This window comes from Athalia rosae, chromosome 1 (genome assembly GCF_917208135.1).
Source record: "Athalia rosae chromosome 1, iyAthRosa1.1, whole genome shotgun sequence".
Classification (NCBI taxonomy): domain Eukaryota; kingdom Metazoa; phylum Arthropoda; class Insecta; order Hymenoptera; family Athaliidae; genus Athalia; species Athalia rosae.
The window spans coordinates 8,218,281-8,246,231 of NC_064026.1; the positions used below are offsets into that span (position 1 = coordinate 8,218,281).

General features: G+C 37.4%; 5 protein-coding genes across 10 annotated transcripts; 2 read left to right on the top strand and 3 right to left on the bottom strand.

Annotated features, from left to right (window-relative positions):
* Nucleotides 1-141: 141 nt before the first annotated feature.
* Nucleotides 142-7,977, bottom strand: LOC105686021 (probable serine/threonine-protein kinase dyrk2). 2 transcript variants are annotated; one of them, XM_012400552.3, is made up of 7 exons: nucleotides 7,141-7,977; nucleotides 3,490-6,461; nucleotides 2,955-3,056; nucleotides 2,244-2,374; nucleotides 1,575-2,069; nucleotides 1,124-1,378; nucleotides 142-552 (listed from the first exon to the last, which is right to left on the bottom strand). In XM_012400552.3, the coding sequence occupies exons 1-7, from the start codon at nucleotides 7,227-7,229 to the stop codon at nucleotides 346-348; spliced, it is 4,251 nt and encodes a 1,416-aa protein (XP_012255975.2). In that variant the 5' UTR covers nucleotides 7,230-7,977; the 3' UTR covers nucleotides 142-345. The 2 variants fall into 2 exon arrangements, with proteins under 2 accessions (XP_012255975.2, XP_012255976.2); XM_012400553.3 differs by lacking the exon at nucleotides 2,955-3,056 and having other exon boundaries at nucleotides 7,141-7,975.
* Nucleotides 7,978-10,589: 2,612 nt separating this feature from the next.
* On the bottom strand, nucleotides 10,590-23,682 carry LOC105686025 (ran-binding protein 3). Of its 3 annotated transcripts, XM_012400567.3 has the most exons (6): nucleotides 14,757-14,897; nucleotides 14,532-14,657; nucleotides 12,918-13,004; nucleotides 12,731-12,790; nucleotides 11,949-12,628; nucleotides 10,590-11,826 (listed from the first exon to the last, which is right to left on the bottom strand). In XM_012400567.3, exons 3-6 carry the CDS (start codon nucleotides 12,961-12,963, stop codon nucleotides 11,515-11,517), a joined length of 1,098 nt encoding a protein of 365 aa, XP_012255990.2. In that variant the 5' UTR covers nucleotides 12,964-13,004; nucleotides 14,532-14,657; nucleotides 14,757-14,897; the 3' UTR covers nucleotides 10,590-11,514. The 3 variants fall into 3 exon arrangements, with proteins under 3 accessions (XP_012255990.2, XP_012255991.2, XP_012255989.2); XM_012400568.3 differs by lacking the exons at nucleotides 14,532-14,657; nucleotides 14,757-14,897 and adding an exon at nucleotides 23,346-23,682; XM_012400566.3 differs by lacking the exons at nucleotides 14,532-14,657; nucleotides 14,757-14,897 and adding an exon at nucleotides 13,247-13,397.
* LOC105686022 (serine/arginine repetitive matrix protein 1-like) lies at nucleotides 13,335-21,513 on the top strand. Of its 3 annotated transcripts, none has more exons than XM_020852364.2 (7): nucleotides 13,335-13,473; nucleotides 13,770-14,144; nucleotides 14,563-15,207; nucleotides 15,499-16,324; nucleotides 16,568-16,625; nucleotides 16,768-16,797; nucleotides 17,352-21,513. In XM_020852364.2, the coding sequence occupies exons 2-7, from the start codon at nucleotides 13,792-13,794 to the stop codon at nucleotides 18,281-18,283; spliced, it is 2,844 nt and encodes a 947-aa protein (XP_020708023.2). In that variant the 5' UTR covers nucleotides 13,335-13,473; nucleotides 13,770-13,791; the 3' UTR covers nucleotides 18,284-21,513. The 3 variants fall into 3 exon arrangements, 2 of the variants coding, with proteins under 2 accessions (XP_020708023.2, XP_012255981.2); XR_002305674.2 differs by having other exon boundaries at nucleotides 13,466-14,144; nucleotides 17,352-18,683; nucleotides 18,943-21,513; XM_012400558.3 differs by having other exon boundaries at nucleotides 13,466-14,144.
* A 132-nt stretch (nucleotides 23,683-23,814) lies between the features above and the next one.
* Nucleotides 23,815-25,543, top strand: LOC105686111 (60S ribosomal protein L23a). Its single transcript, XM_012400725.3, has 4 exons — nucleotides 23,815-23,970; nucleotides 24,380-24,654; nucleotides 24,886-25,013; nucleotides 25,212-25,543. The coding sequence occupies exons 1-4, from the start codon at nucleotides 23,937-23,939 to the stop codon at nucleotides 25,471-25,473; spliced, it is 699 nt and encodes a 232-aa protein (XP_012256148.1). The 5' UTR covers nucleotides 23,815-23,936; the 3' UTR covers nucleotides 25,474-25,543.
* A 77-nt stretch (nucleotides 25,544-25,620) lies between these two features.
* Nucleotides 25,621-27,840, bottom strand: LOC105686110 (probable tRNA (uracil-O(2)-)-methyltransferase). The gene is made up of 3 exons (XM_012400724.2): nucleotides 27,748-27,840; nucleotides 26,593-27,673; nucleotides 25,621-26,522 (listed from the first exon to the last, which is right to left on the bottom strand). Exons 2-3 carry the CDS (start codon nucleotides 27,553-27,555, stop codon nucleotides 25,647-25,649), a joined length of 1,839 nt encoding a protein of 612 aa, XP_012256147.2. The 5' UTR covers nucleotides 27,556-27,673; nucleotides 27,748-27,840; the 3' UTR covers nucleotides 25,621-25,646.
* Between the last annotated feature and the right edge of the window lie 111 nt (nucleotides 27,841-27,951).

A 27,951-nucleotide genomic window follows, 5' to 3' on the forward strand; every position in this document is an offset into this window, starting at 1 on the left:
GTCGTCTGCATATTACATAGGTATACGTATAAGCAGAACTCTTATTTGCGACGCGTTTAAATATTTTGCGTGGCTAGAGCGCGACCCGACAGATCTTTATTTTATGCGAACAAAGATCATGGCCGTAAATTCTATTTTTTCTCTTTTTTTCTGTATCTATTTCTTTTTTTCTCCTCGCGACGCAATCGTAAAGTCAAAAGACATGAAGTATATCTATTTTAAACGCCGGGAGAAGCTTGAGCAGAGCTCAGCTATCGCTGCTTGATACCAGATACTGAAAATTTTTCAGTTTTGATGCCAATTATGCATCCTTCATACGCTAGGTAATTACTAAAAGTAGTTTCGTCAGTCCGTTGCATTGGGATTTGTGTAGGAAAATCCTCTGAAAACTCCCTGGTCCATAGAGGTGAGTATTTGTTCCGGGACTATGCTGAGGCGGGGTCGCTCAGCGGTAAAAGTTGCGTCAAAGTATCGGGTGTCAAGGGTGTGTTCTAGCGCTGGTTTGAACGGCGGCTCCAGCTGTCTTCTCTCCAGTCTGTCCCACGAGATCCCCTAGAATAGTAGTATATTTATAAGAGGCAGTACATACCTACGAGTGTATATCCAAACGAAAGAAAGTAAACAAACTTGATGAAAAATTGCTCAAAAGTTGGGACTCCTATCCCATATTGTATATGTGATAAGTCTATGAAGTAGACTTGTATATGCTTAAATTCCTATCAGAAAATAGTAGTTAACAAGCTGCAAATTTATGGATGCCGTTATTCCTATATTTTTCATGAGTATATCATATTTATGTGATTCAAAAATACAAAGTTAAAGATTGCAAAAGACCGGCCGAATATTAATACTGATTTCCGTGGGAGGAATGTCTTCTTTCAAACTCTTTCTGTTTTCCTACAATTTATGACAATTTCTTTTCAACCTCGCAGCTTGTCAAATATAGTATATCCCCTAAGGTGGTCACGATGAATTTATAAATAACATCTGCACGTTTTCAAAATTTACAAGTAACAGACGCAAGAGTTTTAGTACTTGATTAATGTTAATGTGTATTTGATCCGTCAAGTCGTTTATGGATATCTACTCTGCATTATGGCTCATCTCTGTAGTTATGAAATACCTGGAAGAAGGGATGGACTGCGATTTCATGCCCAGGTAATCGTTTTCCTGCATCTTTTTCCAACAAGCAGACCAATATGTCAGTTGATTCTTGACTCAAGTATCGTGGTATGAAAGGCCGCTCGTTGCAAATGCTCCAGAATAATTCATCTTCATCGCAGCCTGAAAACGGTGATTGTCCAGTCAGCATTTCGTACAAGAGAACACCAAAGGACCACCAATCTACTGCCTGATTATATTTGAGTCCTTTTATTATCTGTGAAAATAAAGAAAACAGATTTGCATATATTAACTTGGAATAAACAATGAAAATAGATTGTTAACTTGGAGTTCGTTAAAATAAATAGAGAAAAAAAAAGGATTAATTCGATGTTTGCACATTTGACAATCTAATATCAACATGCTAAGACTTATTATTGAAAATTCTAAGCAATCTGTTGGGCTGCTCTTACTTCTGGAGCCATGTAGTCTGGAGTGCCACAAAATGTATCAGCTGTCCGATCAAGATATATTTGTAGTTTACACATTCCAAAGTCTGCTATTCTGATGTGTCCGTCAAAATCTAAGAGTACATTGTCCAGTTTCAAATCTCTGTAAACTATTCCTTTTTTATGAAGAAAGGTGAGTCCTGATAAGATTTCAGCTGCATAAAATCGTGCCCTTGGCTCTGGAAATCTGCCAGCTCGTTGTATATGGAACATGAGATCACCACCATTAAGATATTCCATCACAAAGAAAAGATGTGAATCTGTTTGGAAAGTACAGAACAAATGGCACAGATACGGATGTCTCGTTGCCAAAGTCAGTACTTTTCTTTCTATCAAGGTGCATTCTACGTCATCGTCCTCCAGTACTACATCTTTCTTCAAACACTTAACGGCGTAGAGGCAATCTGTATTCCTCAACTCAGCCAGCAACACTTTGCCAAAACTGCCTTTACCCAAAACCTGGAAAGAAGTCAAAACTTGAACTGTAATATTAGATTAGCTATCTATTACTAAGTGAATAGGTATTGTAGAATGTGTTTAAGAATAGATAAAATCAACACTGTGAATATAGCTCGATCCTTCCGTTGTATAACATTCACTATTTTAACATGATTTAAATACATCTCATCTTACTTTGAGGAAATTGAAATCCGTTACAGCATACTTTTTAAATCTCGGTAAATTAGTGGCCGGTGGTGTAATACGTCCACTTTGAAATCGATTAGGTTTCTCAGATCTCTGGCTATCAGACGATTGTGACGGAGCTAGATAGAAGCAACAAACCAATTAATATTAAATTATTACTAATTCTTGGGTAATTATAATGAATTAAATGCATGGGGCCTGCTAATTATATAGGTTTGCTTTAATACGAGCATTTAAATACTTCTAGCAAATTTTGGCCAGGGGACATTTTTCAAAAATAGACTTGGCAGGCAAACGTTATATATTTAGAACGTGTTCAGCAGTATTCGCGAATTAAAAGATCTATTACTTATTGTGACGAGGTAAATAGTTAATTCGTGACGAATTTTACTTTGTCATGTAAGAATTGACTGGGATCATTGAATTTTAAAAAATGCGAGCAGAATAGTTTACTCAAATACAGTGAAGTATCTCTGTTCATACGTCAGATAGAAAATCCATCTAAAAAAATAGATTTTCTGACGTCATGCCTCAAGTGAATAGAGATATGAATTCATATAAATAGGTTTTGTTATGCGTAACGAGACCTTTGAATGAAGCCAATTGCTCGTAACTAGCCACTTCAATATTACATACCAATTGATACAATAATTCTCGCAAACGAAATACAGTGTTCAAAAAACTTTCAAGCAAACTTACCCCTCTTTAGAGATTGCAAAGCTTCAGCAACTAATTTTTGATTCAGTCCACATAGATTTCCAGTCAATTTTTCACACTTCTTATGACAGGCCATGTCGCAATCTATTTACAAGTCAAAATGCAAAACAGTTTATGCCACATACCTGTTTTAATCTGTTTCATTGCAGGAACTCGTGGCATATTGAAAGTTCGAGATTGAATTGATGTTTTGACATTTCAATAACAATATTGATTCATTAGTAACTGTACAGTAGGCATTCAACGTTTAGACCTAAAGTTAATAGAAATAACCCAAGGGTATTTTTAATTTCTGTAATTTGATAATTATTAAGAAGTACCTTTTTTCCCCTCACGAATAATAGTTTATAAATTAATAAGCTTGTTCCACAAATGATATTAGCTTAGTAATGCAAACTAGAACAATGTTTTCAAATACACACATATACATTATTCATAGAAACACGGTATACTTCTACATGCTGTAAGTTACAAAATACGAAATGTGCATAGAAAAAAAATTAATGAAAATATATACTCGTCAGTCTTGGGGATCCGTCAAAGCCAGAGTCGTTACTTCTCGTAGATGTCAGTCTTTTCTCATCTTTGGCATCATCGATACCATCGTTACACGTTGAACTGTTATCTTCAGTGCTTGCTGTGCTCTGCGTACTTCTAGTACTTTCTGTACTGTCACTAGCAGATGAGGCTGTAGATAAATTACGCTTACGACGTCGACCTCCTCTCCTTACTTTTGACAAGTCTCTTGGAGTAGCGGTGAGCAGTGGTCCAGGGGTAGTATAGAACATTCTGATCAAGTCGAGAGGTCGTTGCTTGGGACTATTCCTTGGACTCGATCTTGGTGAACTTTGAGGTGAATTTTGTGGACTCAGTTTAGCAGGTTTTTCTGTGACCTGCTTAATAACTTCGTGATTGGCGAGTACTGCACCATTCTCTTCGCTACCTTGTTTCTTGATTACAGATTTTTTCCTCTTGATAACTTTTTTCTTTTTCGAAGATTGAGGACTTGAGCCAATATCTGGACCACTTGGTGGTGTAGGTGTTGCTTCTTTGTCAAACTCAGGCTCTTCGGTCAAATCATTTTGGCTCACCCATTTTGACATAGTCGAGTTGGTATTGAGCCATTCATTAGTTGGTGTACTAGGGTCATCTGCTTCAGTGTCAAAGCCATTCGGTTCTGGCGTAACTGGAGCTGCTACAATATTTATTGTTGGGAGCGGAGTATCTGATACAGAATTTCTCACTATTTGCTCTGGGACAGCAATTGGTGTGGGCGACTCATCGCTATCTTTATCCGCAGACGAAGTTATTGCTTGGGTATCATTATTATTTTCTAGTTTTGCAACGATACTTATCCCCTGATCCTTGGCACTGGTGCCCTCTTCCAGGAACTCATCCATATCTGAAACTTTGTCATCTATAAGATTTGATAAACTACTGTTTACAGCAGTGCTAACATCCGTTAATGAAAGCTCATCGTCTTTTCTGTCTCTCTCGGAAATGTCTTCAATTGTTGCTATTGAATCTTCGAGTAAACTGTTCACATCTAAGTCCGTCTCTTCTTCTACTGAAGAATCCTCAACAAGTTTTTCGTCACTTAAATCCACCATTTCCATTATAGAAGACACAGGATCTTTGACAACAGTGTGATCATCCGTCTTTGCTGATAGTTTTGCTTTTGGTACTATCAGGGTACTTTCAGGATTAATTTCCCCCCAAAAATCTACTTCAGGCACAGGCACTATGCCTTGATCATCTGAGCCAGATACATTTTTAAGGTCTAGAACAACAGGCAGAGGGGGTGACTTTTCTGTCGCCACTTTTGGCTCTGAACTTGTGCCAAGATTAACAATGACTTGTATCGATTTTGAAAGCTCTGCAATATCATTCGGACATTGATTGGGTTGTCTGACGATTGTCTCAGGTACAGGGACATTGTTGATATTTGTTGATACTGCAGATATTATATTTGAATCGTCATTGAGATTCTCGGGCATCTTCTTTAAGCCAATGTCTTTCAATTGTGCTTTTGGTTTCTTTATGGGATTTTTCGTTAGATTGATGGTAGTATTTGGTATCTTTGTGTTTGATTCTTTCTCTTGCTTGAGAACTTTTTTACGTACAGGAGCTGTTGATTTGTCACCAATCAAATCAGGGGACTTTTCCACCTTGACTGGTAGACTGGTACCATTTGCTGTTGGTTCTATTTTGGGTTTGGAATTATTAATTTCATCAATGGGCTCAATTACTGTAGTAACGCCATCGATTTGACTCTGCAAATGCCTAGAGTTAGTCAATGACCCAAAGAAAGGATTTGTTTCGTCTACCATATCTGATTTGCTGGATTTTTGGAATCGTGGGACTAGTGGTTGTGGAGGTGGTGTTTTCAGTGTGAGACAGACGCTATTCCTTGACGAATCTTTAACGTAATGCTTGGGTAATACCATCACCACTAAATCGTCATCACTCTCTGATTTATTATCATTGACGATGGACGCTAATGGGCCTTTATTGCTTTTCGGAGCTGGTAGTTTAATTGACTCTCGAAATTGTTCTGGAGCTATAGGGCTACTTGGCTCGGAAGATGCATTTATCCATAGGGTTGAAAAATCACCTACACTGTTAGAAGCTTCTATTTTGAATTTCTGTGGTCTTATTCTGCTGTCCTCCTCGTCAATCTTACGTGATGAATGACCTTGTAAAATTAAGTTGCCATCCGACTTAGCTTGTTCGAATTTTGCGGTTACATCCAGTGTATTGTCAACATCATCTGATTCTGATAACGGGCTATCGAGAACCTTTTTCTTTTTTTTATTTTTTTTTACCGTTTCTTTCATCGAGCTAGGTCGATCTAATTCTCCAAACGTGCAGGATTCATCGTCTGAAGTCCGCGATGGAATGATAATTACGTCTCGAGACAGTCTCCTTCGTGCTTCAACTTTAATTTGAGCTTGTTCCTGTTCGACTAAACTGTCCAACGCTTCAGCCTGCGCCTGAGCAATTATAACTTCTCTGGCAATTATCTCAGAATCAGTTGGAATTTCTAGTGAAGAACGCCTACGAGTCAATCTTCGAGTTATTTTCTTTTGAAGTGCATCATGCCCAACTCTCTCCAGGCTGGGTTGGTGATAAGCTTTGACCACTTTGATAGAATCAGATTCTGGTTTGTCTCTGATCAAGAATTTCTCAACCAGTAGTTCTCCCACAGTTTTCTCATGTTTTTCATTGAGTTCCCGTAGAGCCGGATTGTCTTTAAGAGCCTGTGACCTTATTCTAATAGTTGGCCTATCTCTTCGTAGTCCATTTCGTCCATGATGAGTTGTGTGTGATAAATTTTTAGGAGTGGATACATCTATGTCTGCAGTGTCTATTCTTTTGGGTCTTGAGGCAGCAGCGATGACCGGAGAGTAACGTCGTAAATGATTGAGAGGTGATTCTGATATTGTTGATAGATGTGGTGAGTAGCGTGAAACCAATGGACCGTGAATACTAAATAAATAATATCCTTAAAATAGTTTCGTAAATGACAATTATCATAAGAAACAAAAAATAATTTCTCACAATGCCAATGCAATGTTGTACCGAGACTGAACATAATGAGAGTATCGTGGTTTCCAAGTCTAAATTGGTTTTAGGAAAACTTTTCTTGAGCTGAGTTTTAATTTAGTAAGTTTAAAAATATATGAGTGATGGACAGCACATAAACTATTCATGAAATTTATTTCAAGGTAAACATGAAAGATAAAATTGACGGTCAATCTCAGCAGTTCTTATGCAGAAAAAAAGATATTACATAATTTTGTTCACTATACACCGATTACAAAGAAGAAAAATATGTTCGTGAATTTCATACCATCAAACATATTGAAATTTCCACTCACTTATTTCTCCTGGGTCATTCATTAAAATTGTGCCTTTTGAATCTCGAATTAAAAGTTATTCACTGTCTAGCTTCATCAGCAAATATCACAAATATCTTCCAAGAAAATAACTTCAAAAATTAAGACAATTAGTATGCGTATATTGGTGTATTGGTAACAAGATAACGAGTCGATTTTGTGAGTTTCAAATCGAATTCAATAGAATATACCTGAACGGTTGATTTGAAATTTACTCTAAGAGTGCATCGACAGGAGGTTTAACTGGTTAAAATTTTGTAAATTCTCACCGCCCAGAACCTGTGGATGTCATCAAGGAACTATGGTTGGAAAACGATGTACCATAGTGATATGGAGAGCCATCGCCATAACGAGACATTATTTATGATTCCAAGTAATTTATTATTTATGAGCTAGAATAATTCCAAATACATTGAAAAAAAAAAGAAACTTAGGTAAGAAGCACGTTCTTGTGGTTTGGAGAGCCAAGACCGACTGAGTGTAAGCCAGCGACCTAGTATAATAATAGAATCCTAGTATATAAGCCTTCTAGCGTCTAACTATACACCTAAACACTAATAACCCACCGAATACAAGTAGTTGCAACACGAAAATGCATCAGCAAAGTATACACAAGCATGCGTTCACTATTTCCAGTTACGTTAATGGTATTTTTAAGACTCATGCTTTAATCAATACGTATCCACTTTTGATCACCTTTTTTATGCCACGGGTTCCTATGAGATCATTGTGAGACTAACCATAATAAGAATTCCATTTTATATACATGTATAGTAAAATCGCTTGTGCTGTATGAATGCAGAAAAACTAGCGCAGATTTATTTGGTAGTCATATATTTTACGGATTTCATTCCAAGAACGAAACAAAATTTCTGGGGAAGAGTTTTTAATATTTCTGAGGATACCAATTCAAATTTTATCTCAATATTTTTCTCGAGTTCTGCAGAATAGTATATCTATATAGTACAACTTGCAGGATACTAAAATATAGTTTTATAAATGATGGTTTCCTCCAGGAGAGATCATGTATCTGATATTCATGATAGAAATCAGAATGGTTTATTTTATTAAAGATCCACTCATAATTTTTGAATGGAAAAGACTAACTGGTGATGTTGGATATCTACTGATGTAAAATGAGAAAAATATTGACTCACCGTCACATTTCAATCCTTGTTTGAAGAGACCATATAGCATGGATCCACAGTGGTTGCAGAATGTGGGAGACATGAATGTGTGGGGTCGAAATCTATGCGGTACATCAATCTTAAAGCGTTCTCTTAGGTACTGCAATCGTGAAAGAAAAAAATAAATGAAGTATGACTCTGTAGCGAGTTTTGGGTGGTGGTAATCTTATACAAAGAAGAAAATTCGGAACATCAGTCTATACCAAAACTTACAATTGTAGTTTCCGATTCACGTCCACTCTCCGGACACTTTGTCAATAATTTGTCGTGACATTTTTTGTGCACCGCCGTCTGACAGACTGTAAAAAAAAAACGTTGCATTATTATTTAGGAATTAGGCATTGCTGGAAAAAGCTCAAGTGAGAAATTCACAGATGCACCAACCTTGACACTGATAGCCCTGTTTCCCAAAGCCCCTGAAATGTAGAATATACTGGATAACTTTATTTAATTGTTGCTTTATAGATTCTTCAAGGTAGTTTGAACATATATACATCTATCGATTAAACAATGTGTGGGAATAGCAAAGCAATCTATTTATACCAAGGTGAGCTGGAGTTTCAAAGTATCCGCTCCAAGATTGCACAAGTTTATTTTAGTCTATTTACTCGGAAATCTAGACATCAGGAAATAAAATTACTAGGTATTTTCAGAAGATTATGAAAATCAAATGATTCGAAACAAGTCACAGTTAAATAAAAAAATTGAATCTCACCATAAGAAATCCTTACAAAACGCACAAAAAGTAGGCTGCCCAAAAAATTTGGCTACCAATCGATGTCCTCGAACAACATGAACTTTGTTATGTTTGACTGCACCCCTTCTTCTAGTTATTGGCCCACCTACGTGATTTTCTGAAGGTAGTAAACACTCTGTACTGGAATCATTTTCTCTGCGGGGTACTCGTGTCCTATAAACATAGGTTCGACCGCCTGAACTTGCTGGGGGTAGGTCCGTTGGATTGAGTAGAGCTGGCACTCTTGTTCTGAAATTGAAAATTATGTAAAAAAGTTTTGAATTATACATTGTGGAGAAATGCAGGTGAATGATTCAAGATGAAGCTATGGGCAATGCTAGATTTTTTTACTTCAAGTTTTCTGCATGTAGCTATTGATACCAAGAGCTGAATAGAAATTTCGTATTTACTCACAGTGAATTTTCCAGGTTTGGGTTTAGCCAAAATAAACGTATATAAATATTGATAGTTGTTTATTTTGATTATTTTACGTACGAGGTATAATCATATTTTACATTATACACGTGTATGTTGTCTAGCTAAACTTGTACTCCACAACAAATTCGTGTTCATAATTCAATAAAAGAGAAAGGGTGAGAGAGGAAAAATTGTAAAGTACTAAACAGTTAAGCCTATAATTACTTGTACATGATAAATACAAATTGATCTATACATTGCTATTCATAATCATTACTCTGCTATTTAATAAGCAATTAACGATTATCTTACAATCAGAACTTTGTGCATTTTTTTTGATTTCTATGTGAAAAATATAAAAACAAAAAAATTAGAAACAACACATCAAGTAGATGAAATAGGTAATCAGTTCCGATACAGTTTCAGCAAGAGTGAGGAATCAAAAAAAACGGTTCGAACACAAGAACTTATATGAATTGGTTCAACGGTTGGTGATGGTGTTGCTTACCTGTAGGTATATCCTTCGGCGCCAGCACGCTGATGTGAACTCCTGTGTTCGATAGAGTGTTTTCTGCCAGACCCTCCACTACCCGCATTTTTCCTTTTTGTATGAGACCCACCAGTGAACATCATCCTTACGATTTAGAATGTACGTGTTTCTTGCCTGAAACTCAATACTCTGATGACAGTACCAGCAGCATTGTGTAGAATGTCACCCAAGACTCTTTGAGGCAGTTATTCTAGTTATAGTACCTAAGAGTCACTCACTTATACATTAAATAAAAATATAATGCATAGCTGACATGATAGAAGTCTGAAAAAAATTTCTTCAAATGTGTGAAGTCTACATTCTTAAAATAAAATATTTATACGTCCGCTTGATACTGTTTGTTGTATCTAATACCATTACTATCTCCGTCAACGCAAAATTAATTCAATATTCTCTCCTTTCCCACTATTGTCATATCAAATAAACTCAATTATTGAAACTTCTTTACTTTTGTGCAACTGTAGGATTCCCGATAATTGGCAAATGAATTTCATAATGTATTTAATATGCAAAGGGCCTGGATTTTGACGCCCAAATCGTTATACACTTGCACGAAACTCTGGTTTCTATAAATATCGGGCTGTTGAATACCGCCCGCCATATAACGGCCTTTGTGGAGCCATCTTTCACAAAGATTGTTCACTATCTAACTCCTAGCCCGCCTGTGATTCAATTAGAATTGTTGTGTATTAGACGCTGTTAATTGTTATAGAGAATGTACAACAGTGTAAAATATTGATGGTAAACATGTAAATGTTAAATCGTCTTCACAAGGTTTTTAAGTATAGCATAACATGCATGCGACTGTGAAGTTGAGAGAACGAAAAGTGGATTTTATGGAAATTCTGTATTTTAACGCATTTGACGAGTTGTACAATGCGCTTTGTATCTTTTTTCTAGCCGGCAATTACACATTTTCTATCGCTTAATCTAATATTGATAATTTGATAGAATGTCCATTTAAATTACTGAAAATTGTATGCCTCAAATGATTAGGTGTTCAGTTTTTTCTCAACTTTAAAAAATTCGTATCTTCTTTATAACAAGGAGCCATTTAGAGCGTGCGTAAGACAGAGTTAAGATTGTGAAACTATTAAAAAAAAAAGCAAAACAAACAAACATTTCATAACACGAGGTGGATAGCAAAAGAAGAAACCCTTAATTATCATTTATCACTACCAGATAGAGATTATTTTGCGGCGTCAATTCTATGTACAATATGAACATAAATGAGAAAATATGTATTATGCTCGGAATTGATTAATTGAAATCTCCATCTAGATCTTTTCTCTGATTCACACAATCTCTGTATACATATATGCTCGTGTGTATAGATTTATATATTTTAATTACTTATATATATTTGTTGCTCTTCCTCAAGAACCCTTTCCATTGACGTTGAATAGAAACCAAGTAACAAACTCAGAGTAAAAAAACAAAAGAAAAAGAATTACCGTACAAACTGGGAATGATTCGAAAAATAGTTTCATGCATCAATACGACAGTAGTGACAATTTATACGGCCAGTACTCGAGACCTATGCTCATAAACGGCAAAAATCCACAGCTCAGCTGCAGATGTAGAGGCTAGAAATTTTTTGAATCAATGCACAAATCATATTTGTTGTATAAAGCACGCTTCTATCCGGACCTTACGTCATAAACAAGTATTGTTTTTTAACGCCTTGATAAATTCCGACCCAGTCGAGTCGAGGTAAGGGTACCGTTCCATTAGGGTCAGTGATTCTTAAAACTCAGTGATCTGTAGCTAATTTCTTCGGCTGACGATCTTGAGCACGATGTAATCTCTGCATTAGGAGACTATGTAGCTGATCGACTTCCTTCGTGGCAGCCTGAACAACGAAGATTCTAATGTCTCCGTGAACATCCATTGCTGTAAGTCTCAAGGATTTAGTGCCGACCCTTTCGGCAGTCATTCCAGGCCAAACTTTTGTATTTAAAACTAGCCGTTGAGTCCCAGCCGCCCTCCCCACTAATCTCGACTCTTCATCTCTATCGTTTAATCGCAGGCTTCCTCTTCCTCTTTCCTGCCAACCGCTTGTGCCCTAAGATTTTTATAACTAGTCAACTTTTGGGAATTTTTGAATGGGAGACTTCATTTTTCAAGTTCTCTAATGGACAGAGCGATTACTGTTCACTAATTGAGGGCTCGATAAATGGTACATACCTTGTCAAAAGCAAAGAGCTTGCAGTTGATTTGCAGGACATTGGTTTCACCCTCTTCCCCAGTTAGCAGTGTCACCTGACTGTATTTACGTTTATTAGCCCGGCTAGCTTCTTCTAATTCTTGCGCAGCCTGCGAAAGTGTTAGGCCAGGTCGACTAGTACTTCGACAAACGGTAGCAGCACTAGTGAACAGCATTTCTGATGATCCATTTTCGTTACTTTCTTCTTCTTTTGTCTCGTGCTCTTCGGAGCTGTTTGAAACTTCAGCATCATTAGCAACGGCTACTCGTTCCTTTAAATTTTGTCCAAAAATAAAACTTGGGGTAGAGGCACTGGGGGCGATCGAATTACTTATGCCATTTTCGTTATCCTTTGTATTTACACCAAGAGGTAAAAACTTTGGTTTGGTATCCTCTTTACTTCTAGTTTCACTTTTGCTGTCATTTTTATCTGTCTTATTTGCTTCAGTAACGAGCTCCTCATCTACGTTTGTTACTTTTGCAAATGGGTTATGAAATTTAGCTGGCTGTAATGGATTCTTGGTTGACGGTCCAGGTCCAGGGTTATTCGTGACTGCGCTAAGCTGGGATGGCCTTAGAAGTGCGGATTTTGGTTTACTAGAGTTTGAGAATTCGCTCATTCCAAAAGAATTGCCAAATTTTGATGCTGCTAAAACCGGAACTGTCAAGTAAATTTAGAAATGGATAGCTTTATTTTGAAAAAACATTTTTGTGATTAGTTCAATTGAATTGCACTGTGACTGATAATGTATTTTTACTCTACCTTTGCTTGTAGAACCTGAATTTGGAGAACCTGGTTCCGTTGATTGTCCATCCCCTTCCTCTGTAAAGTTTAGATGCTGATTATTGAGTTTCGTATTTCTGTATCCGAATAAACATACGGAGATAGTGACTCATTTATTGATAATTATTGATAAACTTTCAAGACGGAATTAACGAGGGATTCTAACCATTTGCTGAATTTTCACTAGATTCTTCTGGAGCGTCTAGCTTCATGATGATGGGCGGCCGAGGACCGTTTGTCTCGTCAGTATTCTCTAAACACATTAAAGAAGTTAAAATCTGTGAAAAACCCTCAATGTATTTGGATTCAACACACGGCAGGAGCACGTCCCAAACAAAAACAAACTGTCACAGAAAATTAATTTTCATGCATATTTCAATGCTAGGAATTTTTCTAATCGACTGCGGTCACAGACACAATTCCAATTAAATAGTCGCACGTATTACGTTACTCTACAAAGGACGATATTTCAATAAATTAAACCACATAACGCACCCTTCCAATCCGCCATGTTTTGTGTGGAATAAGCGGCACAGTGGTGCCGCCTTCTGATGTGATTCACGACCACTGAATATGGTGAGGCAGGGTGTTTAACGATATTTCGTTAAACATAAATGAAAGGCGAGTTCAACTCGAATTGAGTTTCGGAACGCACCTCTATGGGATGATAAGGGATCATCACACAGCACACAGCTTTTACAAGCTCTATGGTGATCATCGTGGTATGTTTTCTAACCAACATGGTAACACAGCTTCGTTACCGTTTAATTATTCATCATTTGAAGTGAACTTGTCGATGTAAATTAATATTTTTTGATAGCTGAACCAATCTGTATGTATTGTCAATATTAAAATTTTGTTAACATGAAACTGGTTTGTCTGAGGTTAATAGAAAATTAATATTTTTGACGTTCTGAAGCCGAACCTAACAAACCTATCATAACAGGCTGCCAATTCATTGACAAACATTATTTTCTTACTACCTCATCCAATGCTGTAATTTTAGATTAATATTTAGGTAATTCAAGATCGTAAAAACCATGGATGACACAATAAAAATAAGCCCAACAAGTCTGAAAGCGAAACCCACAGATTCAGAGTCTTGCAAAGTAGCAGAGGTGGGAAACACAAAAGCGGGTGATCAAAAAGATGCAAAAAAGCTTTCACCTCCAGAAATATCAGAAATTATGAGACCAAAAACGAACGACGACGTGCAGCGGGCTATAGAAGGTTTAAAGGACATACCTGATGAGGAGTTGCAAGAATTTTTGGACGACGAAGATTTTATGGAGGGATTAGATGTTGTCGATGCATGGGAAGGTGAGGAAGAAAGACGTCTGGATAAAAAAATCGAGATTCACAGCAAGGAAAAGGAACGCAGACGTACACCTAGGTAGCATTTCTTTCTATCTATTTTGAATACACCATGCCATTTGCGTTCCACTCTGGAGAGATCAATATTTTTGGCTCCAATCCGTTTGATAAGTGAGTGCCATTACTTCTGTTCAGTTCAGAATGAGTGATTCTGTTTACTCGAAAGAAAATATAAAGCCAAAGGTTTGAGCATGAAGGCTTTCACCTTGTTATTATGTTGTCACTTTATGATAGCAGAAATTTCAATTTTTTTTTAATTTCCATAGCTTTTTTTCATCTGTACAACCACTCTCAACCCTAAAATCTCATTATGGACCAGTATTAGCACAACACATGGCATGGCATTATAAATAAGGTTGCGTGTTAGCAAAATGTGTTTGTTTTTGTTTATAACTGCATTCATTACCATGTAAAAGTCATCACAAGAATAATTGTAGGGATTGCAATCGCATTCGAGAACATCGAAGTCCGAATCATCGAGAAAACATGCGACGTGACGAAAGAAAGCGAGAGGAATCCCGGCGAGATCCATCTAAAAGTACAAAAGATATTGAAAGAGATAAAATTCGTACTTTACGTGATTCAGAAATTAAAATCTTAGCAGAGAAGAAAAAAGCCATAAAATCTCTACTTGATTCGGATAACGTTGTACCGCCAGGGACAGAAATGGAAGCCATTGAAACAATCGTCGAAAAGCAAGAGAGTAATAAGCCAGTCATCACACGCAGCCGCCGGAGCAGAGAAAGAAGAAGAAGTGTCAACTGCCGTAAAGGGAGTCCCAGTAGACGCCGAAGCACCGACAGAGGTAGAAGAAGCCCTCATCGCCATTGGAGTCCCATTGTTATAAGCCCGGAACATCACAGAAGTAAAAATCAGTTGAGTCCATCGTCCCACAGAAGTCTTATCAGATTAAGTCCATCATCTCGTAGAAGCCCTCTTAGGCTGAGTCCGCCAATTTTGAGTCCTGACAGACGTAGGAGCTTGCTTAGATTAAGCCCTACTCATCCACGAAGATTAAGCTGCGAACGCAGAATAAGTGCAGAGGCAAAAAGACGCAGAAGACGCATGGAGGCTCACGAACGGTAAGAATTGATTTTAAAAATTTAATACACTACGATTTATAATTAATAGCGATTGATTAATTCAGTCAGTCATGTGCCTAAAGAGTGATTTTTAATTTTAAAAATTTTGAACCACAGTACAAGTGTAGATGAGTGCTAAGAAACAACTGTGGATGAATAATGAGAATATAATATTTGCTAGAGCCTGTTTATTTTGGACATTGGTGCTATACGTAAATCGATTTAGAGTACTTCGTGGGCCATATGTAATCTTAGAATATCAGAAATAGCATAATTTCGGTGTGCACATAGGCATGTAGGCCGACGAAGTCGCTCTCGGGACAGGCGTAGGAGTCGTAGTGCAGACCGACATCGAAGGCGATCTACCCGCTCGCCAGGGATTAGGAGAGGCAGCCCAAGATGGCGAAGTCGAAGCGGTAGCCGACAAAGATCTCCCCTACGACGCACAAGAAAAAGATCGCCGTTCATCAATGAAATAAGGAGACAATTTCGAGAAGAAGGCAACCATCAAACAGCACCGCTTTCAAATCTCCAATTCATGCACTCGTCACCCATCGGTGGAATGCCACCAATGGGACCCCCAATGTATACCCCTGAACAAGAGCAGGTGCCCTACATGCAGCACCATCAACCAGGACTACAAGCAATGATGGCGCAAGGTGCACCATCAGGATTCATGAACTTCGAACCAGTTCATCCACACATGCCACCGTCCATGACGTATGATCCAATGATTCCGCAACCTCTACTTCAATCTGAATTTACTTCTGGACCTGTGATGTATGGCCAACCAAATCCAGGTCCTGTTCGACCACCGCTGCTACCTCTGCCTGTTCCTTCACCTCAGCCTGTGCCAGCCCCTGTCCAAGTTATGGAACAGGGACCGTTGATGTACAGCCAGCCACATCGGACAGTACCACCCCCACCTACTTTGACACAACAGCAAATGGAGATGGCCAAACAACGCTCGATTACTCCTCATTCACGTTCCACTCGATCTATCACACCCAGAGGTTACAAGAGAGAGCGGAGGTCGCCATCTCCGTATAATGGAACATCAACTTCTCATGAAAGTCGTTTAAAAACTCCTGAGCCCCCAGTTATATCAAATTCCAAAGTAATTTTCATTCACAAGTCAATTTTAAGAATCTTCTGCTTTTATAGCTACCTGATAAGTGTTTTGAATTAACTTCAAATTATCCGATTGCCAGAAACAAACTCATGATATTTTTTGTAATTTACTGTTCGTAAAATGTATAAAGTTTTTTTTTTTTTCCATAAGTTCAGGATAGCTCTAAAAGTCAGGTTCGATTAAAATCACAAAGATTTTACCATCATCTCTCACATTCTGCTATTGCAGGCTACCTTTGGAAAGACTAGTTTATCCAGCCTATTGGAAGCATCAGTCTCTGCTAAAGGTTCGACAATTCAGTAATTCAGTGGCCATTGAACATTTGTAAAACTGCAGCTTTACAAGCAAGAGAACTAAGAAGTAAAGCTCCAGTTATATCTAAGTCCTGTAATACAATACTAATATTACTTTTTTTTCACATATTATAGATTCGATCGGACCACCCATACTTTATCCAGGTGAGATATCTCAATTTGTCACACCCCATGTTTGCAAATTTTATTTTTTCAAATATGACGGTGCAAGAGCGACGCTCGTGCGCTTGAATGATACTTGTGTTTCTTAGATGATTTAGAAAATATTAATACTAATATAAGTTGTCTAAAAGTTGTTTGATCGCCACTTTTCTTATGCGTTTTTCGTCATCAGCTCGCGCAACCTTTGATTTCTTAATAAAATAAAAATTGAGGATAGCGTACGTGCTATCTAAATACATATTTATGAAACAAACATAATATGTTTTTGGTACCATTACACCTGTCGTAATAACTAATTTGTTGTAAATCAACGAATACAATAGAACAAATTCTTTCTGAGAAGACACCGTCGCTATTTGATCTATTTTAAACAAACCAACAAACAGATCTCGCGTTTCGTGCAGCTATGGTGATGAACAAATAAAAATTTGTGATTCTAGTATCTCTGTGCACGGTAAAACTATTTCAAAAAACGATTTGTGCCTGTCTGCGTCTAACAACATTGGTAAAACGAAAAAATTTATTTTTTGGCTTAGGATTCAAGCCAGAAATACTTCAACAGTGCGAGAATGCCCTTCGAGACCTGCCAGTTGAAGATCCAAGACTGAAAATGACGGGTAGATTCTTTTTCGACCCTAAAAAAGAAGATAAATCAAATGAACACGAGGAGCGATCATCAAACTCGATTTTGTTGAGGAAAGGAAGGAATAAAATTTTTTGGGATGAAGAAGAGGAACGTCATTCCCAAATGACTGTGAAGTCCAGTATACATATGCACCAAAAAATATGTCAAACCGACGATGTACAAACTGAACACAAACATGTGCAAGCAACTGTGACTACTGTAGATTTTGGAGTTCAAGTTGATCCATATGACTTACAAAAGTCTACAAAGGAAGATAAAAGACCGATTATGGATAGACTAGATTGGAACATGCGAGAAACATTTGACTATGCACCAAAGCCACGAGAAGCTGATGATTTAAGATGGAGTCTAAGTAATTCTCAGAAGCGTACCTGGAGTAGAGGTGTATCACCGTCTAGAGAATCCGAAAGCAGAGGATTGAGCAGAGAAAGTACGTCATCTAATGATTATTTAAGGACTCCAACTGTTTGTGCTCCGACGTGCCGTAGAGATGAATTTCCATCACATCGTAGACCCACATTGCGAGATCATTATACTCACGACAGTTTTCCATCAAGTTACCGACAAGAAATAGAAGATAATCAAGATCATTTTCTTGATAATAGAAGTGACCATAGTCGGGGAGAGAGTCCTATGGTGATTGATGATTCGCCAGAAGACATTGAAGAAGAACCAGAGGTGTTCTCTAGGTCGACAGAACGAATCATGCACACCAAAATACAGAGAGGAAAGTCAATTCCTCCTTTCAAAGGGCGTGGAGCGCCAAGAGGATCATCCCGGCCATTTCGAGGTGGGAGAGGAAGTTGTCGTGGCAAATTTTAATTGATTGATGCTCCTCAGAGTCAAAAGTTTCCGTGTCTCCAAAGTTCCAAAGTCTTGCCATGTTTAAATAAGTCACAGGCTAGCATTAGAGTTGTCCCAAAGTTGTGTAAGATTGTCGAATCAATTAGGTTCACTGTCTTACTAAATATACATAGACGCAATTTATTTCACCGAACAAAGAAGTGCTGTCAATGATACCGCTCATTCTATAAAAAAGAGGAGTACGATACCGTACATCTGATTCTGTGCCACTACAACAATGAAGATTTCTAAAGGCCTTCCACTTCTGTTATTGATCTTCAACAATTTTCACCTGGCAGACTGAACCATCGACGCCAAACTCTATCTGGATGCCACGGATGCAGATCAATTGAGTCACAAATATTCTATACGCCTTCGGGTATGTAATTTTCCTGCCCTTGTTATCACTCTACACATAGTTCTCCTTGTATTGTCCTTACAATGTATATGAGAACCATGCATTTTCTTATACTTATTGAAACATTGTGCTAAAAATAAGATGTCTTTATTTTATTTTATTTTATTATATTATATTTTATCTCATTTTATTTCATGTTATCTTATTTTATTTCAATTTTTTCCTACATTAATAAACCTACATGTCATGATACGACGATAATAGCAATTATTCTTGACAGAGTTGCAGTTTTCATCGAATGCTAAATTATAGATACGCAGACAAAATACGCTAAATTCATAATAAGTGAATGCAAATGAACCAGGCATGAAATAAGGTCGAGTTCGTGGAACGACCGTATGGACTAATACAGACAAATAATTAATAAAACACGAAGAAATTGCATGGCTAAACTAAGAGATAAATCAAGAAGAATGAACTCACAAAATTCATAAAAGCCTAGATATTCCTTTTACACTAATTTATAAAGTGAATTTATAATTCACTGATAAACTCAAACTGCAAAATCTGCAGAAAACTACCGTAAATGTACTGAAATAATGAAACCGATTCAATTTACAATTTAAAATAATAAACGACGATTAAATAATAAGTGAGTGCTGAAAAACAGCAACAATTCTCGCCCCCAGAGTTACAACTTGAAATGCTATTAGAGATATTGGTAGAAGTTATTGATTCAACTAGGAATCCGCATGATACATTCAATAAACCGTATAATAGAATGCATCAATTATGTTACACAGTCGATAGCAGCCTTTTCTTCGGATAGAGTACATAAGTATATGTACAAAAGTATCTAAGTATAATATACGTTGTGCGAAATAAATGTAAGAGTATTAAACTGTTGATAAATTTCATTAGTTTTTCCGCCGTTCGTAATCCTATGAAAATGAAAAATAAAAATTGTTGAGACAGATTTTCTTGTGCAAAATATGTACGACCAAAAGAAAGAAGAAATAATATGTTACACGGTTGGTTTTTCATTTATTGGTGAGCTTGGAAACCCTCCTTATAATTCCTTGAATTCTACTGCAGGCTAATAACGCCGCAACTGCATCTATTTGTTGATAAACTCTGTATGTGCAACTAAGTTCCTAGAAATGTTAATTATCACATGGTGAAAAGTTTAATGTTCCAGCGTTTAATATTAGAAGACGTGTTTCAACGTTATCGTCGATTTACATATTATTCGTTCCGTACAACATTCCACGGTCTGAACGGATTTGCACTTATACTGCATTACACGTGTACCATGTCGTACCCATGGTGCGAATTTGTCCGACAGGATATTACCTTGACTAACAACGTAGTTTAAATCATAATTGCAAGCTGTTATTTCCAGAAAAATTTATCTGTACCTCAAAGTTCGTAAAGTAGACTTGAAATATAATTGCTCAATGACAATGATCTTTGCAAACAACATCAGCAAAAACAGATGAAACGGAAATTCATCTCTACGCTCATACTATCCGATGATTACAAATCGAGGACCGTACATTGATTACGAATATAGATGTATTTTGTTTCTTAAAGCCAGGAATTGGGTAACCTTGCGGAGTTCTCTGGTCTAACAAAGATTCAGCACCAGGAACAAATACAAGTTTTTGGGGTATCAAACTCATTGCGATAGTTATTTACAGACTAGTCCAGTCACTAAAGCAAAAAAGAGGGTCATCCTGTGAAAAATTAGGGGTGGAAAATTTCCCTTTTTATACTCAGAAAGGGGGGGGGGGCGTTGGTAGTGTAAATCTCGATTTTCGGGAAAATCCCCCCATTGCGTTCGCCACTATGTTTATTTGAAGGGTGTTTTTTTTGTTCTCCGAATAACTCGCTTATTTTCAACTTTAGAATGAAAGTGATGATAACCAAAGTTGTGGGAAATGTAATTCCCCACAAGTTTGATGATAATCATTTTCACTCTAGGATCAATTTTTCAAGAGTTAGACTGCAGATAGTCAAAAAATGTTTTTTTTTTTAGATATCTCGCTTATTATCAAGTTTATCGTAAAAATGTTAACAAACAAAAAGGTAGGAAATTTCATTTCCTAAAACTTTGGTTACAGCCATTTTTACCCTACAATCAATTTTCAGACATACCTAATTAGGGGGTACATTTTTTTTAGTAAACCATGTAAAAATCTGAAAATATCGATTCTAGAGTAAAAGTGATAACTACCAAACTTGTGGGGAATTACATTTCCCGCCGAGTTAAGATCAATGATCAACGATCGACGATCGACCTACGATCTTTGTGGGGCTTCATCAGTTTTGGGATAGAAAAAGAAAAGTTCAGGGTGACAGGGTAAGACATCATGTTATGGCCATAAACCCTGTCAGAATCACTATTTTGAACTTGAGCAAATTTTATTAATCTTTTTTTTTGCACCAAAAAATGAACGAGTTGAACTGCATACGAAGTTGAAGCTTGTGATTTATTGTGACATCAGAGGTATCCATAGACATGTGTCATTAAGTGATGTGCAATTACTTTGTCATGTATTTATTTTTGAGGAAACAAAAAGTAGTTTGACAGTTATATCCCCGACCTTATCTCCACACAGTACACAGGGGATGAAGGAGCTGTCGCTTTCTGATGAAAATCAAAAATCAAGTTTGATCATCATATTTTTTTATGCAAACTATGAAATGATAATCATCAATAATTTTTACAGACATTGCAGATAACTCCAGTCTCGACCAAAGCTATCCACCGTAGAGATCGGAGAGCAACTTTAAAGTGACTTTCTGGTGTGTTGTATATATATGTATATTAAATTTTTTATCACCATAATGTGCAAATGTATTTTATTTGATCACCCTGCGACACAAAGCGAATACATCGCCATGAAGTGTACATCAGGCAATGCATTCAGCATTTGAATATAGGCAACCTCAGGTGCAAAGAACATCGCCAAGTACATTAACTTTTCCAAATCAATCATTGTGCCAAATTGAGGGGCATTCCACGTCAAACGGGCTACTTTTTCGGGGATATATATTAAACATATCTATGCTGATACCTGATCTGCTTTGCTGTTATGATTCGGTAAAGTGACTGGCGCTAGTGCCCTGTTAGTGGAATATTAAAATGCATTGCTGGTGTGATGCTCATATCTCATCTAAAACCTACCAGCAGTCTCAGATTAAACTATCTCTGGAATTGATCGAGTTATCGCCAATTTATCGATCTAAAAAGTGTAAAATAAAGGATATCTCAATGGAAAAATTTTCTAGCCTAATTTAATTGACAGATTCATGTTCCTAGGGTCGAAATACGTTAGAAAAGTGTCCTGCAATCGAGTTTGAAAATACTTCATTTTTGGCTAAAAAATCGAAAAAATCAAAAAGGGGTACCCCTTGGATTTTGTTCGATTTTGGGGTCGAAAATCGACATCGTTATTTTTTGGGGTTGCCATGCTATTCTGATGTATTTTGAGCTCAGGAATCCGAATCCGAAAGCCAAATTGAGCTATCTATAAAATTAATCGAGTTATCGCCAATTTATCGCTCTAAGATGTGAAAAATCAAGGATATCTCGATGGAATTTATTCCCAACTTAGTTGAATCGACGCCTATCTCACACATCAGTGATTCTTTGACCATTTTGAAATTTACAAGGGTTGAAGTAGAGGAAATGGACTAATTTTCAAGAATTCACAAAAATTTTCCAACACGGAGAGTTTTCAGAAAAGTGAAATTGAAATTTTCAAGACCTGTTTACGTATTTTTTTTATAAGTTTGTGTCAAAGTACGGAAAAGATCCTATCGAATACGTAATCTTAGCAATTTTTTTCTGCGGGTTCACTGGGGCAGAAATACTGAAAACAGCGGAAACGTCGAAATTAATCAAATTAAATTATCAATTGAATGAATATAAAATTGGAAGAAAAATTTAAAGAAAAACAAATTACATTAAATTTGAAAACAAAAGTTGAAAAAAAAAATTAGATAAAATTTACAAGAAATAAAATAATAAATTGGAGGTAGTGGGACTTGGTGGGGTTTTTAGAAAAAAAATTTCAGAATACTACATAGCAATATAACATCAGCCCGCCAAAGGCCAAGGATGTTTGCTAAATATCTGTTGGCTGATATTCCAAAAGATCTCCATATACTCTGATTCACGACACTTATATCAGAGGTCGCAGCGTGTACGCTCAGGCCAATGTTTTCACATTTAGAAATAAATTCTTGAAATATATCTTTTAATGTTTTTCCAGGGATACTTTTATTTGTAAGATAGTAACCTACGACTTGTGTCCATCGACTCCCTATGCCACCTATCATAGATACTAATACCTGATCTGCTCTACCGTTGTGATTCAGTAAAGCTACTTGACCTAGTACCCTGTTGATGGAAGAATCAAATGCATTGCTTAGTGTTATGCTCATCTCATCTAAAAGCAGCCTGCAGTCTCTATTCGAATCTTTTTCAAAAAACAAAACCTTGATGCACCAAATTTCGAAAATTTCCTCACATATTCCACTATCAAATTTTACCAAGATAGCAGAAGTTAACGATGAAAAGCCACTAAACTATGATAAAATTGTCTAGGCATTATACAAAGATTGAATAATAAGGTATCCATGAAAAGCCTCACAAGGCCTAGATTTAAAACTCACGTTGCACGATGTCGAATACTTTTGTAGACTCCAGCCAAACCGACCAACGTTTTCAACCCATTTTTCCCTATGGGTGGAGAACTTGGAAAAATGAAACATTTGATTTCCCATTCGGATAGAGTTCCGACCAAGAGGTCAGTGGTTCCGACACAATAGGACGCACAACTACGCATTTGGCTTTGCTTACTGGAACGTTACTGGAACCAATGCTGGAACACACGACAGGCATAAGTAATAAAAATAGAGGTTAGGTTGACGACCAATGAAAATATGAATTATACGACGTATCGTTGCAATCGTTACTGTGACAGATCAAGTTTTTATATGCAATACTGACCACAGGGTTCACAAAAAAGATCGAAGCTATTTGATAGTCATCGGGGATGGTACTTACCAATGATCAACGCTCACAATCAATGAGACCTGTCACTTACCGCCATTACCGCGCACCATTTGAACGGCGGATGTGTCCTACAAAATTCGGCAACCAATCTGCAGTCAGCATGAGAGGTGGTCTAGTTGCACTGCTAAACGGCGCACCTAGCGCCGTCTCTTCCGTCCTTCGTCGGCATTATTGTTCTTTTCACCAAAATGGCTCCGAAACCGAAGCCCACGGAAAAACCAGGTCAGAGTTTTACACATTTACATTACTCAGATAGACAAATCATAGGTCGTATATCAAGTCGTCCATATATAATATCACGTAGCGACCTTTTTTCTATGTTACTTTTGGATGTGAGACCTTCAGGTCACGCGTGGTACAATCAGTGACAAATGTTCCACCACGCGGTCATTCTATTCTCAAACACATGGCACTTATTCAGACATTGTTTATATCATTTGTTATTGGAAAATGTATATCCCGAATTACCGTTGTATCGATCCCTCCAACTTAATAGTCTCATACCCGTACTGCTAAATCCTCGTACTAGGTTCACATCTTACTCGAACACCTAACCCTAAAATCATACGTCATGACACGAATCGCAATATTAGTCAAAACTGGGTTTTCAAAAGGTGTTTCTAAATAACAGGCAAGCCTGCCGAAAAAAAGGCAGAGAAGAAAACAGAGAAGAAGCCAGCTACAGCTGCTTCAACCTCGAAAGTGACCAAGCCGGCAGCAAAGCCTGCTGCCAAGAAGCCTGCGGCTGCCAAGCCAGCAGCTAAAGCTACTGCCAAGCCTGCTGCAAAGCCTGCAGCTAAGCCAGCAATTGCCAAGCCCAAAAAGAATGTGGCTGCCAAAAAAGCACCCAAGGGTGGCAAGGCTCCATCCAAACCTGTGCAGAAGGCACTCAAAGCCCAGAAAAAGGTACTGTATCAATTACCGATCCAAAGGGTTACGAAACTGCTAAATATTGAATAACATATTTATTTTTCACAAAAATATCAGGTATGATGAGTTATGTGGGGAATCTCTTTGAGATTATGTGAAATTAAATATATTACACAGTACTGATTGAACTACAATTGTCATCAGATGTCGCAAGTTCAGAGAAAACGTTCAGCATGAAACTTGAATGCATAAACACTTGTGTTGCAGATTCTAAAGGGTGTTCATGGATCTCGGGTAAGGAAAATCAGAACCTCGGTGCACTTCCATCGCCCTAAGACATTCAGGCCACCAAGAAATCCTAAGTATCCCAGAAAATCTGTGCCCAACAGGAATCGGTAATTATTTATTTCCTATTATAGCTACAGCATGTCCGTATCCTATTGCTAAGGGACCTAATGATGATTTATCGTGTGGGAATCTCTTTGAAAATCTTGAAAATACCAAAAAAAACACAGTTCTGAATAGCCCCTTCTGAACCCAAATTTGAATTAAGTGGGAAATGAAGATTTTGATGATAAATTCGAATCTTATAGTATGGATGCTTTCAACATCATCAAGTACCCCCTGACAACTGAAGCGGCGATGAAGAAAATTGAAGATAATAACACCTTGGTTTTCATCGTTCACACGCGTGCCAATAAGTACCACATCAAAGCATCAGTCAAGAAGCTCTACGATATCGATGTTGCAAAGGTTAATACTTTGATTAGGCCCGATGGAAAGAAGAAGGCTTATGTCAGGTTGGCGCGCGATTACGACGCTCTTGACGTTGCGAATAAGATCGGCATCATATAAACACCTTAATTGTGTACTTGTATAAAATTAAGAAATTTTGTCGAGATAATAAACATCTTTACAAGTCAAAGTCTCATCTCACGAACTAGTTATACCTGAAATGTTGGGAACGGGAAAAGGTGATTATAAACAAATTGCAGCATCAAGTTGTTTTTATCAGGTTTTATTCGTACTCAGTGTTTATAATTGCACGTTTCAGCGTTTAGTGGACACCCGTCTGGGTGGTTTTGGTGAAACCAGCAGAGCTTTGACTTTTTCGTGGACTTTGAATCTTTCTGTCTCTTTTTTTTTCGTCCAATGACCGTACTGCTTCCAGGTATTCTGAACTGAACTTTGCCTTGTATAACTTGGAATATATCACCGTTATTTCTGAGCAAAGTTTGCAAACCCCCACATTCGCTTTTCAATTCCTTCAAGGTTTTTTGTGGCAACAATTCTGCCACTTGACTTAGCTTTAGTTGACCACCAGCATTCCATCTTCTCACTGACGTTCCAACATCAATCATTCGTACTTTGTGCAGAAGATGGTCAGCTACCATATTGACGATGTCTGAAATCAAGCCTCTGTCGACTTTAGTACAATTTCTTACTCTTTCTGTGACTTCCCTGGGCTTGAAAGCCGGGGACCATGAATCATGAACAGCAGGATCTTCTCTTTTCTTAATTGATCTTGCATTAATCAATGATTCTATAGCAGCTTCTTGCGCGTTTATCGCTGCTTCTGTATGATATCTTTCTCGACCAATGAAACATATTCTTTTAGTTGAAGGAATTCTTAATTTGTCCATATCTGTTTTAAAGCCACATTCTTCACAAACTTTTTTGATGTAATTCATGTACTCAAAGTACTGACTTTTGGCAGCACTGTCTCTCTGATATTTTCTGCCATCAAATTCATAAGCACAACATGGTAGAAGGAAAAATCTGCACTGATATGAACTGCGTGCCGCTATCACTGGTATCCATGGAGTTAGTTCATCTGAATGATTTCCAATCAGCCAATCTGTTTCCGGAAATAGGTTCAAATTAGAGGGTACTATGGTCCGTACCTGAAAAATAAAGTTTCATGTTTCATAGGACTCTGAATCGTTAGTCACAATCAAAGAGATATCAACTCACTTCTAGATGAGTACTTCTAGGATATAAATCCCAGATATTACGCTTGCGTAGATCAATGCCAAGGCCCGGATGTCCCTCGCTTGCTAGTATGTGTACTAATAACCCATTGCCACAACCAAGATCTACAAAAGACTGTTTTTGTACAGTAGCTTTCAGATCCCTTTCCAACTCCCATATTAGCAAGAGGTAAGTTGCAATGGCGACATCTTCATAAACGAACTTTGCTGGATCTGTATTTTCAGGCCATATCTTTACCATTTCAGCACCATACTTGTTTTTCAATGCATGGTAGAGAACAGCATACTTTTCAACAGGTACTAAATTCAACGAGCCTGACATCAATCCATTCTCTGTCCTATTGACACCCATCCATTTAACAAAGCGTGGAAAAAACTGTTCCTGCAACCATGTGATATTTGGATCTTTCTCTGTGTTTTCTTCTTTCTCTACATACATCAAAACTTGTGAAGAATTGCTTTCGTATTCTATTCTGTAAGGCCATTTCATACTCAAAGATTGCTTAGTGTTATCAAGCAAACCTGAGAAGAAACTAATTCTTCCAGCTCCTTTATCAATTACTGCCAACTCCAGAGAGTTTGAAAATATTTCTGCATTGCGTGGAAATAGTTTTTGTAGACATATATAACATTCATTGTCTAATGGATCGTTAAGCTCAAAATCGTTGGAGATATCGATATTTTCTTGTAACTCTAGTGCATGTAGAGATTCTGTTAAAGATGGTGATAAATTTTTTCTGTGAAGTTGAATGACACTCTCCACTTTCTTGGTCCATGCAAGCATAGACAGAGATTTAAAAGCAGGATTTAGCCGGACACTGAACAATTTCGTAGATGTTAAAATTCTGCGGTTAACAACATGGGGATTGTTAAGCCATACTTTAACAGCCTTCCAGAAGTTTAAGGTGTCATCGCCTTGGTAATGGGCTATAGGATTCTTACTCATTTTCTCAATTTATAAACTTCATAAACTATATCAGGCTTCAATGCTACCATATGCATCTAATTAATATACGTGGTCTAGTCTCAGCGTCATACTAGGCTTGGCCAGAATCCTTGATGTACTGAAAAATGCGAATTGAGTGTGATTTATGTACTGTACGATGTGTATGTTTGATGAAGTGTGAAATTTGGTAACCTTTGACGTAATCCATTTGGAATCCACATAAGCCTTTTCTATGATTTCTCTGACACGCTCGGGATCTGGCTCATTTTTGTGTTGCTTGAAGCTCTGTAGATCAGCGAAAAATCATAACATGAATCATCTTTTCAAGATCAAACAAGGGAGCAGAATATCCCACATTCAAGGGCTCATGCTGACCTGTTTCACAGCGTGTTTATA